The sequence below is a fragment of the Pseudorasbora parva genome, chromosome 24 (assembly GCF_024679245.1).
Source record: "Pseudorasbora parva isolate DD20220531a chromosome 24, ASM2467924v1, whole genome shotgun sequence".
In the NCBI taxonomy this organism is placed as follows: Eukaryota; Metazoa; Chordata; class Actinopteri; order Cypriniformes; family Gobionidae; genus Pseudorasbora; species Pseudorasbora parva.
The window spans coordinates 4,682,300-4,695,584 of record NC_090195.1 but is presented as its reverse complement, the minus strand read 5'-3'; the positions used below and the strand labels follow the sequence as shown (position 1 = coordinate 4,695,584).

The 13,285-nt window shown below is 39.3% G+C and overlaps 2 protein-coding genes across 4 annotated transcripts in view; one reads left to right on the top strand and one right to left on the bottom strand.

Moving 5' to 3' along the window:
* Positions 1–537: 537 nt before the first annotated feature.
* Positions 538–1,896, bottom strand: h1-0 (H1.0 linker histone). Its single transcript, XM_067434314.1, has 2 exons — positions 1,757–1,896; positions 538–1,634 (listed from the first exon to the last, which is right to left on the bottom strand). Exon 2 carries the CDS (start codon positions 1,624–1,626, stop codon positions 1,027–1,029), a length of 600 nt encoding a protein of 199 aa, XP_067290415.1. The 5' UTR covers positions 1,627–1,634; positions 1,757–1,896; the 3' UTR covers positions 538–1,026.
* Positions 1,897–2,060: 164 nt separating this feature from the next.
* Positions 2,061–13,285, top strand: part of rhbdl1 (rhomboid, veinlet-like 1 (Drosophila)) — a 46,810-nt gene continuing 35,585 nt past the window's right edge. The window contains exons 1-3 of one of the 3 annotated variants that reach the window (XM_067434312.1): positions 2,061–3,235; positions 3,803–3,865; positions 4,115–4,183. Coding sequence is in view for 1 of the 3 variants with exons in the window: in XM_067434311.1 (XP_067290412.1) it covers positions 9,343–9,381 (39 nt within the window). In the remaining 2 variants the exon portion in view is untranslated. Of the gene's footprint in view, positions 3,236–3,702; positions 3,718–3,802; positions 3,866–4,114; positions 4,184–8,625; positions 9,382–13,285 lie in introns of those variants that run through there. The other 2 variants (XM_067434313.1, XM_067434311.1) reach the window with 2 other exon arrangements.

Below are 13,285 nucleotides of genomic sequence, written 5' to 3'. Positions count from 1 at the left end.
ATTGGGCCCTAATCTAAAGTATGACCTGTTTGATTTTCAGTTTGCTCTGTATTTTTTTATTTATGTTTTTTTTTTTTTTTTTTTTTACTGTTTTGCTGAATGTATTCGTACCGAGACATCAGTTGTAGTGCTTTAACGAATACATTCTTCTTTGAGATGTGGCACTATTTTGGGTGTTCATGTTTAACTGAGGCAATTTTTATATTATGCTGTATATCAAACTAATATTAATGTGATCGTTATTATTCAGTTGAGTTTTTTGTTTAAATTTGAAATTGTTTTCATTATTATAGTTACACGTCATCTAAGCATTTGCATGTACCCTCAGCGTGACACTGACAGGTGCAGTTCTCAGATGTAACGCGCGGGGCAGCAGTGAGTCAAACGCCCCTCAAACCCAAAGATGCGCTTCACCTTTTGCTCCGCGGTGAACTAGAGGTTGCGGTCCCCAAAGACCCCCATCCCTCATGGGACGGGACCAGTGTCATAGCACCCGTTTAATCTGCTCTCCCTCCATAAAAACACCAGACAAACGACTGCGCTTGAAATAAAAGAAGTTTATTAATGCACAGTATGGACATAATATGGACAGCAATGGAACTAGACTACAACAGTCCACGTCACAAGTTGATTCTGTACATCGCCATCATCATATAACGTTAGGCCACCGTTCTTCATACAAAGACATTTTATTATTGTTCTTCACAAGTCCTAGAATGACCTAAAATAAAGCATATATCTTCATATCAACATATCTAATTAGCAAAATTAATTAGTATGTCTGAATGGTAATAGTGTGCAACACAGTACAACTTAAAGAAAAAAAATGTCCAGGAATTTTTTAAAAATAAATAACAGTTTAGCCGGGATCTTCTTTATAGAATCACAAAAGTTTCCGGAGAAACGCGCTGTAAAAATGTGGGGTTGAAGACCTTACAAAAATAACAATATACCAAAAACATTTGCTTTAAAAAGTTTATTTACACCGAGTTTCGAATGAATCAGTCCGCTCGGTTTGAGTCCATTTTACTTCTTTTTCCCCGTTTTCCTGGCCGCTGTTTTGGGTTTGGGTTTCGCCGTTTTCGCCTTCTTGGCTTTGGTCGCCTTGGCAGGTTTGGCCACCTTCGCCTTTTTGACAACTTTCTTGGCTTTGACAGGCGATTTCTTCTTCTCCACTGCCTTCTTCACTTTCTTCTCGGCGGCTTTCTTAGTTTTCGCCGGAGATTTCACCACTTTCTTGGGCTTGGGAGCTTTCTTGGGCTTGGCAGCGGCTTTGGCTGGCTTCTTGACTTTCACGGCGGCTGGTTTGGGTTTCTCGGGCTTCTTGACGTCTTCAGCTTTGGCCAGTTTGAAGGAGCCCGAAGCCCCGATTCCCTTGGTGTGGCGAAGGAGCCCGCTGGCCACCAAACGCTTCAGGGCGAGTTTGATCTGGGAGTCGGCGTTGTCTCCCACCTTGTAGTGGTTTTTCACGTACTTCTGGATGGACTGACGCGACGCGCCGCTGCGGCTCCGGTCGGCGGCGATGGCCGCTTTGATCATCTCGGAATATTTGGGATGCGACGTTGCTTTCTTGGAGTTTTTCGCCTTCTTGGGCTTGGATGAGGGAGTTGCTGCCGTCTCAGCCATGTTCGGTCCTGGAGAATTTCAAACAAAAACAGAACCCAACTGTCAAAAACTCTTTCAGGAAAAAGTGCAAGTTTCTTGATAGGAAATTCCTAAGGAGCGGCTAAAAATTAGTGATAGATAATTAAATTACCTCAGCGTCACACCTCCGCCTTTGTTTAGATTCGAATTAAATTATTATTTATTCAAATAACTCGCACGAAGTGCCGCTGAAAGTGTGTATATAATTCGCCGAAGTGCGCCTGTACTATGAAGCCTCCACGCGGACGTGATTGAGAACACCAACTGCCAGCAGCTGATCAAGCGGGCTTCCATGAAATCTGCGCAGGCTGGTTTGTGTTTCTTCCTCCTCGAACTAAGGCCGAATTTAGGCAGACTCGTTCGGTACCGATCCTCCCAACGCCACGGTCCGAGAGGGGAGGCTTTGGGCTTCACGTGCGTGTTTCGTTTTAGCCTGAATTCATTGAGACATCAACTTTTTTTCCCCGAAAATCAGCTCAAACCGGCGAGCGCGGTGATGTATTTTGCAGAATTCGCGTAAAATTAGCCCAAAACAACGAAACCGAGTCGGAAAACACCCGATGTGTCTGAAAGCCACATCAACACACTCGAGGACAGGGTAGGTTTGATTAATGTAAAACGTCGTTTTCGTTTTTAATAAGCTGAAGTAGTTGACGAACTAACACAGTCCGGCCACTCAGTCCGCGTGACGTTTCTCTGATTATTTATTGTTAAACCTTCTATAAATTAAATGTGCGCGAAATAAAGTGTCTCTCATATTGTGGATCATATCCACACATTTCAAGAGGTGTTAGTTCAATGTATGAGCTATAGATCTAAACGAGTAAAACGTTATAGTATATAAACCAGCAGCTCCTATGCTGAGTGTTCTGAGAGAAGAGCTCGGCTGTTAGGAAAGTTGCCAACGACCCAAAGACCAGCTTTACCGACCAGAACCCACCGGTACCATGGTCAGGTTGAACATATCGATCTGTCTATGCATTCCATGTGGTTTGTGCGTTATGGATCCGATTGACATATTGGGACTGATCAAACTGGGCTGGATGCTTTAAGCGCTCGTGCATTCTTTTGTTATCTCTCCGTTGGCAGGGAAGCGCGTATCCCGTTGGGTTGTTTCCTCTCATCTTTGCACCGTTCACTTATCAAGTCATCAATTTAGTTCAGGCTGCTATCCGGCTGATGCACAGTTATATTTCTATCTATCCTGCTTGTTCTGTTATTCACATTTTCAGCCTGGATGGTGTTCCAGTCAGAACGCCATCTTGAATCTCTTCACTTCAGGGTTTTCTGTTCACATACTGCAAGCCCGCTTTACAGAACTTTTAATTAGCACATCACATATTTGTAATTAAACTTAAGTTGATATACCAGTTTAATAACCTGTTTATTTTAACTTTATAGGCTACTCAAGTTGGCGTTTGAGCGCGTGACGCTTTAACTCTTGCGCGCTCATGAATAACACTCTGGAACAACATTTTATTTTTTATTTTATAATAACATGAATTATTAGTTTCTGCTAGACAGTGGACTCTTGAAGATATGGCGTCTTTTGTTACACTTTGGATTGTAACAGAATTGCATCATATAGCAGGTAGGCTACAATGCATATCTCACACACCTGTGATGACTGTCACTGTCATTCCCCCGCGCGCGCCCGCGCGTGTGTGTGTGTGTGTTTGATACAGGTCAGTACGTAGGCCTACAGCTTATCTCTGACGTTTATAAAGTGTCTGCAGGTGTCTAGTGCTGAAAACAGCACCTTCCCTCAGTCTGCACTTTCAACCCAATTACATATTTTATGATAGATAGATAGATAGATAGATAGATAGATAGATAGATAGATAGATAGATAGATAGATAGATAGATAGATAGATAGATAGATGAGAAAAACTAATGCAGTATAGACACAACAAGAGATAAATTGCTATATATTCAGGAAATTCGATTCTAGCATCATGGGGTTCTGAAATAAACAAATCATCCAGGTGATGCTGCACATTGGTGGTGGCTGAGGAGATTCCCCCCTTCTGTATGTAAAGCGCTTTGGGTGTCTAGAAAAGCGCTATGTAAATGTAATGAATTATTGTTATTATTAATATTAATAATTTATGATTCTGGGCATTTTTAACAGAAAATAACTGATATTATTCATTACAGACTGCTGGTGTTATGTAATGCGAAAAGCGAAATGGCAGATTGATTTCCACACACCTGGACTCGGTGAGTAGCCTCATATTGCACATATTGCATGTTGATATGATAATAGTAGGACTGGAAATAACAATGTAAACTCAACTGCTCCAGGAAATAATTACATACATATGTTTTTCATTAGTAGGCCTATTAATTACTCATGTAATGCCCGTAACACAGTGTACTGAACATTGAATATAACATAAGGTCAAAGTTATTGTATTGAGCTATTTATTATGCTGTAATTAACATTCTCACATTTTCCCCCCTGTCTAGGCACTGTATAAGCACTTGCATCACGTCAGACTGTAAGAAAGCCGTCACGTGTGCTACCTGTTCAATACGGTATGGCTTATGCATATTTACATGACATTTACATTTATTGGATGTATTTGGATTTGGCAGACGCTTTTATCCAAAGCGACTTACATTGCATTCAAGGTACACATTTTACATTATTGTCAATTCTTGCTCTCCCTGGGAATCAAACCCATGATCTTGGCGTTGCTAGCTACTGTTTGAGCTATAGGAAAGCCATACAAAATGTTTTCTATTAAAAATATGTGGTTTTGTGCATTGTGTTATGCACATAAACTCAAAAGCATCTCAATTCAGGTAAATTAAGAGTTAATTATTAAAAGCAGGTAAAATGTATTAAATTTCAGATTGAGCTCCAGAATAGGCATTTGACATAAACAATAGTGTGTATGTAAGAACAGACCGGAAAATAAAGCAGTTTTATAAAAGACTCACAGATTTTTGTAGTGCACTGGAACCTTATAACTTAGTAAATTATGTGTAAATTATGATTTAAAAACTTTGATTTGATCAATATGAAGCTTGTATGTCTTGTATGTAAATGCCCAATAAGAGAAGTGTGGAATGAAAGTCTTTGTGTGTTGTATAGAGAATGACTTGCTTAAGTTTGACCAGGAGAGGGCAGCACTGCTCTGTTCTGCAGCCTGTACTGTGTGCAAATGAGGCATCAGGCAGAGGATATTAAAAATAATAATATTCTCTCTCTAATTGGCTCAGACAATCATTTTAATTTAATTAGTTTACATACAAAACAACAAATAATAAATATGCATAAAAATAAACTAAATGTGTCAAATAGTTCTTCTGCTGCTGGGCTTTGATTCACCTCATCGTCATAAGGGTCTAATGTGATTACTGAAAAATTATATTGATTGGTGCTTCCTCGGAAAAACAGATTTCTTGTGGTTTTATGGTCATTGATCAAGGTCAGCACTGTCTTATATTATGCTCCCAGTGTCGAAAGGTCATGAAGTTCATAAACATGAGGCCAGTAATGGATTGATAGTGTCACGAGTATCAGTAAGAATGAATATCATGAGTCACAAATGTCTGTTGTTGATGAAGTGCCGGTCAGCATCATTGATCCACTCTGACACCTGATGGAGACGCTGTAGATATAACAGCCAGGTGTTACTGTAAATCACTGCATCGTGCAGTCTCAATCACACCAGACATATTCATAATGGTCTGCGGATAATCAAAATTCTGCTTTATGTTCATTCTAGAAGAGACCAGGAAATGGTGAACCCACTACATTGTTCATATAGGGTTAGAGATTTGAACAAACCCCTAACACTGAGGGATCAGTTTTGGTGTGTAGCCAGATCTGTCCCATATCGTTTGTGCTACAGAAACCTATATGGTAAAAAAGTATTTTTTTATCACTGAGCCTTAATATAATAAGTATATTAATAGTATAGTTTCTTTATATATATTTCTAAACTTGTAAACATACATAGTGCATCCGGAAAGTACTGTATTCACAGCGCTTCACTTTTTGTAGGTTACATTCCAAAATGGATTCAATTCATAATTTCTTCTCTCAATTCTACAAACGATACCTTAATGATAATGTAAAGGAAGTTTATTTAAAAAAAAATAATTTATTAAAAAAAAAAAACTGCAAAAATCACATGTACGTAAGTATTCACACCCTTTGCTATGTCAAAACTTAGCTCAGGTGGTCCTGTCTCCACTGATCATCCTTGAGACGTTTTACAACTTGATTGGAGTCCACCTGTGGTAAATCCAGTTGATTGGGCATGATTTGGAAAGGCACACACCTGTCTATAAGGTCACACAGTTAACAGTGCATGTCAGAGCACAAACCAAGCCATGAAGTCCAAGGAATTGTCTGTAGATCTCAGAGACAGGACTCTATCAAGGCACAGATTTGGGGAAGGGTACAGAAACATTTCTGCAGCATTGAAGGTCCCAATCAGCACAGTGGCCACCATCATCTGTACATGGAAGAAGTTTGGAACCACCAGGACTCAGAGCTGGCTGCCCAGTAAAACTGTGTTCAGAGAAGAAGGGTTAGTGACCAAAAACCTGATGGTCACTCTGACAGAGCTCCAGCGTTTCTCTGTGGAGAGAGGAGACATTTCCAGAAGAACAACCATCTCTGCAGCTTTCCACCAATCAGGCCTGTACTGTAGACTGGCCAGACCGAAGCCAGGTGCAAGGCTGCCTGGGGTTTGCCAAAAGGCCCCTGAAGGGTTCTCAGACCTTGAGAAATACAATTCTCTGGTCTGACGAAACAAAGATTGAAGTCTTTGACCTAAATGGCAAGCGTCAAGTCTGGAGGAAACCAGGCACCACTTCTCACCTGGCGAATAACATCCCTACAGTGAACTGTGGTGGTGGCAGCATCATGCTGTGGGGATGTTGTTCAGCGGCAGGAACTGGGAGACTAGTCAGGATCGAGAGAAAGATGAATACAGCAATGTACATAGACATCCTTGATGAAAACCTGCTCCAGATCTCTCTGGACCTCAGACTGGGGTGATGGTTGATCTTCCAACAGGTCAAGGACCCTATGCACACAGCCAGGATAACAAAGGAGTGGCTACGGGACGACTCTGTGAATGTCCTTGAGTGGCCTAGCCAGAGCCCAGACTTGAACACCTCTGGAGAGATCTGAAAATGACTGTGTACCAATGCTCCCCATCCAACCTGATGGAGCTTGAGAAGTCTTGCAAAGAAGAATGGGAGAAACTGATCAAAAAAAGGTGTGCCAAGCTTGTTGCATCATGCTCAAAAAGACTTGAGGCTGTAATTGGTTCCCACGGTGCTTCAACAAAGTATTGAGCAAAGGGTGTGAATACGTTGTAGATGTGATTTTTTTCTTTTTTTTCCCTTATTTTTTAAAATAAATGTGCAAAGATTTCAAACAAACTCTTTCATATTGTAATTATGAGGTATTTTTTGTAGAATTGAAAAAAAAATTATGAATTCAATCCATTTTGGAATAAGGCTGTAACATAATGTGGAAAAAGTAAAGCACTGCATACTTTCCGATTGCACTGTGTGTGTATATATATATATATAATTAGCCAAAAAATTAGGAAATAAATTTATGTAAATATATTAAAAAATATATTTTTATAGATTTATAAAAATATATTAATAAATATATAGATTTATTTTTTGCATATTTTATATATATTTAAAACTATATAATATAAAAACTATATATATATATATATATATATATATATATATATATATATATATAATTAGCCAAAAAATTAGGAAATAAATTTATGTAAATATATTAAAAAATATATTTTTATAGATTTATAAAAATATATTAATAAATATATAGATTTATTTTTTGCATATTTTATATATATTTAAAACTATATAATATAAAAACTATATATATATATATATATATATATATATATATATATATATATATATATAATTAGCCAAAAAATTAGGAAATAAATTTATGTAAATATATAAAAAATATATTTTTATAGATTTATAAAAATATATTAATAAATATATAGATTTATTTTTTGCATATTATATATATATTTAAAACTATATAATATAAAAAACTATATATATATATATATATATTATATAATAGCATATATAAATATATAAAAAAAAATATATACACTGTAAAAAAAAATCAGTCTCAGTCTCCAGTTGAAAATTTTTTAGTCACTGATCACATCTACATTTTTTAGTTGGCTATTAAATTGCATCAATTCACAGAAATTCAATTTGGCCGATTAAAACGTTTTTAGATGTGATCAGTCAAACATGTTCAGTTGGAGACCTGAAGTTTTTTTTACAGTATATAAATATATTTAATGATATAAATGAATACATATTGTAAATATTAATATATTTATCAATACATTTTTTTGTTGCATGGAAATGAAATATCTCAAATCAACGTGAACTTTAAATTAAACAATTAGAGCGTATTGTCATATAGTCTTGTGTCTAAGAAAATCTGCACCGTCTGTTTAGCCTTGGGTGAAAAATCTGTTAAGATTTTTTACTGGCTTAATGCAAAGAATTATTTATTTTTTACCAGTTTGGCTTCTTCCTAGTCTGAGCTGAGTCAATCTGAAATGAACTATGCTAAAATATGACCCAGATATCTAAGAAGAGCGGTATATTCACATGAGGGGTCAGTTCCACTGCTAACCAGACCAGATCCTCATATGCAGTCCTGAATACAGATCATATGCAAGCCAAAATATTGACAAAATTCCACATTTCTGCACCACTGATGATAATAATCCTCTAAAGGTTCCAGAGCATATTGCTGCCATTAACATCTAATAGATTACTTTTATTTATTCATACCATCATTATTAACTCGGAGGAATTTTGGATTCATCATTACATTTATTACCAGTTAAACATTCCTCAGAGATAATGACTAAGCCTAATGACTTAATCAGTGTGTTTCAGTGCATATGTGATCATCAGGATATTACAAGCACAAGCAGTGACTGAACAGCGTGTTTTAGTGTTTGTAGTATCTGCTGCGTGTGATTAATGTCTGATTTAGGAAACCTTAGTGCGCTTGCGCTGTGTGTGTGTGTATGTGTGTGTGTGCACTGCAGTGAACGTGTGTTTGTGTGTTTAGTCTCTCTTTAAGACTCCTGCAGGGTAGATGGAGAGCTGCAGCTCTTTGGACACTCCCCCTTGCCTCTGATTGGCCACAGACCGCCGCCTCCTTCCCCTCCTTCATTGGTATTCAGGTAGTACAGTCTTTGTGGAGGACAGAGGGGAGAGAGGGCGAGAGGGAGAGATTTACATAGGTAAAGGCTATACGAGCACTACGAGACGGGCGAGCGGAGAGGGACGGAAGGGTAGAGGAAGGAAAGTGGTGAGAAAAAGAGACAGAAAGTGCATTGACTGCAAGCTGGTTTTTAGCTGGATGGAAACGGCTGCAAAAGTGCCACAGATCTATGGGTTCTGGATGGTGACTGGGACTTTGGATTTTAACAACCAAAGCTGGACCAAAGCTCACTGGAGGGCATCCTGCAGATACACCACTGGCCCTCGCTAGAGCGCGTGCGAGAGGGGTCTCTCTCCCATCGGGGAGGCGTGCCGCACAGACGGACGAACGTGTGTGTGTACGTGTCTCTGTGTGCGAAATCCCCCTATGTCCTTCTTTTTGTGGCTGTGTGTGCACCAGGGCCCAGTATATGGATAGAAGCTCTCTGTTTCAGCTCATACAAGAGCAGGTAAGCAGCAGCCGGTTGCTATGGTTACTGCATCCTCCCGTGCGTCGATGTGCATGTGTGTGCATGTGTTTCTAGGCCGATGTGGAGCGAGATGGACAGCTGGAATGAATGAGTACAGGAGTGTGTGTGTGTGTGAGAGAGGTCCTTATGTTCAGTCTGTTGCTGTTACTCTAGTAGTAGTACACTAGACATCAGCACTGGCACTGAAGATGCTCAACACGCTTGGTTCTGTGTATGCTAATATATGGAAATTACACATGCCATTTTATGTTTTTGAAAGGTGTCTGCATTTATTTAAACAAAAATCAGTAACATTGTGAAATACTGTTAAAAATGAATATTTTCTGTCATTTATTCCGGCGATTACTTCCATTCTCAGTATCCTGAGCATTATACATGTCATTACTGCCACTTTTGGGCGATTTAATGCATCCTTGCTGTATAAAAGTATTAATAATTATTTTTAAAAAAATCAATATGATATATGTTCCTATGTCATATTTAAAGCAGCAACTGGCAATATAAAATCCAAGGATGTGGTAATGCAGCTTTTTGGGTGTTTGTGACTTGAAATTTCAGCTCCGATTAATTCGGTTCAGTTTGACCCGTTAGCACTTTTAACAGTATAGATTGCTCAACTCGATTCCATTTAGATCTGTTCAATTAAACTGCATAATTGCTTTTGACATGATTGATTGTTTTATTCAGCCAATTTCAGTTAAATTCAGCTCAGTTCTATTTCAATCAGTTCTGTTCAGTTCAATTCAGCTTCTTAGAGTGCAACAGTCAGGTTCCCAAAGTAAAAACTCCTTTCAGTTTCCATCGGGTGAATGAGAACTTATAAACCTTTAAAGACAGACCTACTGTGAGCTGTGAGGTTGTTAATCGATGGTATTTGCTTCTGCTGAAGCAGTCAGCCTGCATTATTTCAACTCAGTCGTGCATAACAGCAGAATTCAGGATGAAAACTTCATTACCCAGGATGCTGTGCAACATCCCACCAATTAGAGAGTCGAAACAAGCGACATACGGCAAAAATTCTCATTAGCTTCACCCACTCCCATGAATCACTGCGAATGACACAATCAATTTGGTCTCCCTAGGCTTTTAAAATACTAAAATATTTTAATTTATTTGCATATTTTGAAATGAAAAATGAATGGGATGGTTTTTATATATATCAACATTTTTAAATGAGTACTTTTACATTTCTCCGTCGTTCTTAATTTGATTATACTGTTCGCAATGCATCATGGGATTATAGTTCTTTCCCTCACAGTCTTGCAACTTTGTGTTTTTCAAAAATACTTGTTTTGCTTTAAATTAAAGTTTACACTCATGATTCACCTTGTGGCTGATTGTCTAGGTTTATAGCCCTATGAGAGAAATAAATGGGAAAAATACTTCCAGAACCAACGCTACTGAAAAAATAAGTGGGCACTGCACTCTATTGGTCATTTTAATAAAGATGTTTCATTTCAGTTTCACTGGTGCTTTTAATAACACAGACTGTCTCTGAAAGGCTGTGCGCTATTAAGAGCAGGAAAAACTCCTTCAGTGAAAGGAAGGAAACTCAAAGAGGAGTCCCAGAAATACTCAAAAGATGTCATCATTGATCAGAAAAGAGAACTTCAAGAGATTTAGTGTAAGCAACAGACTCCGAGAAATACGAAAATATTCGTTTATTGCGCATTGTTTCGTTTTATTCTTTTCCACCTGGCAGGTTACAACCAGTTTGTGTGCAAAAACACAACTTATTTATACCCTCAGTCTGACCTGCCAGCTTGCAGAATGCTTAACTCTCTGCGTGCAGAAGGAGAAATACAAGGAGGTCAGCGGGAACTTTTCAGTAAGAGCTCTGATGCACTAGGGTTTGCAGTTTGAACAGGCACATTACAAGGAGGTGTTAACATTGAGATGGCCTGGGCAAGTACTACTTCTCACTGAAGTTTCTTGGCAAAACCCAAACCTAAAGGCTCTTTCCAAGTCCTAGCAGCTCGTATATGTGATTTGCACTCAAAATGAATCAGGATTCAAACAACAGCTTGTTTGAATACATATGCATGAGTGTATGCTAATTGGTTTAGTTTTTGGAGTAAAAGCAGCTCCTCAGACATAAATTTAAGGTTTTAAGGTGCGTAAAATAAAGGTCACGCTTTCTGGTCTTGGTTTAGAACTGCTTTGCATTGGTAATTCATCTGCAGTGGTATTAGTTCTGTATTCTCAACTGATTATTTCCCAACCTAAAATAGTAAATAATATACTCACACATATTACACATACACTATATTGCCAAACATTTTGAGATACCTGCCTTTACATCCCGTTCTTAATCCGTAGGGTTTAATATGGAGCTGGCCCACCCTTACAGCAATAACAGCTTCAACTCTTCTGGGAAGGTTTAGGAGTGTGTTTATGGGAATTTTTGGCCATTATACTAGAAGCGCATTTGTGAGGTCGGGCACTGATGTTGGATGAGAAGGCCTGGCTCGATAGCCTAGAAATCTAGACGCACCCTGGCGGCAGCAAATCTAATCTGCCGCGAGTATCATCTAGCAACTCTCAATATACTTCTGAGCTGTAAAAACCAAACTCTGGTCAAGCCAATCACATCGTGTATAGAGTCGGTGGCGGGGCCATAATGACGACAGCCGAGTTGCGTTTGCGTGCTGCTAGTAAACACAGAAACTGGCGTATGGCGGTCTTTCGAATCAGCTTTGACCGCGACTCTGGAAGACTTGGAGTTAAGCTTTTCTCTGAGATAAGAACAAAGAACGGCACTGAAGTCATTCTTAAGAAGGGAAGATGTGTTCGGAGTTTTGCCGACCGGATACGGCGAATGTTTAATCTATCAACAAGCTCCACTTCAAGTTGCACTGGTTGGTGTAGCGCTATCCTATCGCGTGCAGAGGGAGTTTGAAAGACAACCGTTTATCCCGCCCCTCGGATTGAGCTGTCAATGGTGAGTTCCCAGACCAAACATCTTGATGTGGGTCTGGCTTGTCAGGCTACTGGCTCGCAGTCTCTGTTTTAATTCATCCAGTCAAGTTCCTCCACACCAAACTTACTCATCCATGTCTTTATGGACCTTGCTTTGTGCACTGCAGTAATGTTGAAACAGGAAGGGGCCGTCCCCAAACTGTTCCCTCAAAGTTGGGAGGATGAAATGATCCAAAATTTCTTGGTATGACTGAAGCATTAAGAGTTTTTTTCACTGGAACTAAGGGGCCAAGCCCAACCCCTGAAAAAAAAAAAAACATAGTCCCCCTTCCACAACACTTTACACTTGGCACAATGCAGTCAGGCATTCCCGTTTTCCTGGCAACCGACGAACCTAGACTCGTCCATCGGATTGCCGGACAGAGAAGTGTGATTGGTCAGTCAGAGAACACGTCTCCACTGCGCTAGAGTCCAGTGGCGGCTGCTTTACTCCACTGCATCCCACGCTTTGCATTGCACTTGGTGATTTAAGGCTTGGATGAGCTGCTCGGCCATGGGAACCCATTCCATGAAGCTCTCTACACACTGTTCTTGAGCTCATCTGAAGACCACACAAAGTTTGGAGGTCTGTAGCTGTTGACTCTGCAGAAAGTTGGTGACTTCTGTGCACTGTGTGACCCTCAGCATGCGTTGACCCCGCTCTGTGATTTAACGTGGCTCACCACTTCTTACTACTTGCTGTTGTTCCTAATTCCGTCCACTTTGTTAAAACACCACTAACAGTTGAGTGTGGAATATTTAGTAGTGAGGAAATTTCACGAATGGACAGGTGGAAACCTATTACTGATGTGGTGTGTAGAAGCGTCTGCATGCCTAGTGTTTGATTTTATACACCTGTGGCCATGAAGTGATTGGAATACCTGAATTCAGTGATTTGGAGGGGTGTCCCAATACTTTTAGCGAT

What these genes read in the sequence shown, in the direction of transcription:
- h1-0 (XM_067434314.1), bottom strand. Translation starts at nt 1,626, where the DNA reads ATGGCTGAGACGGCAGCAACTCCCTCATCCAAGCCCAAGAAGGCGAAA.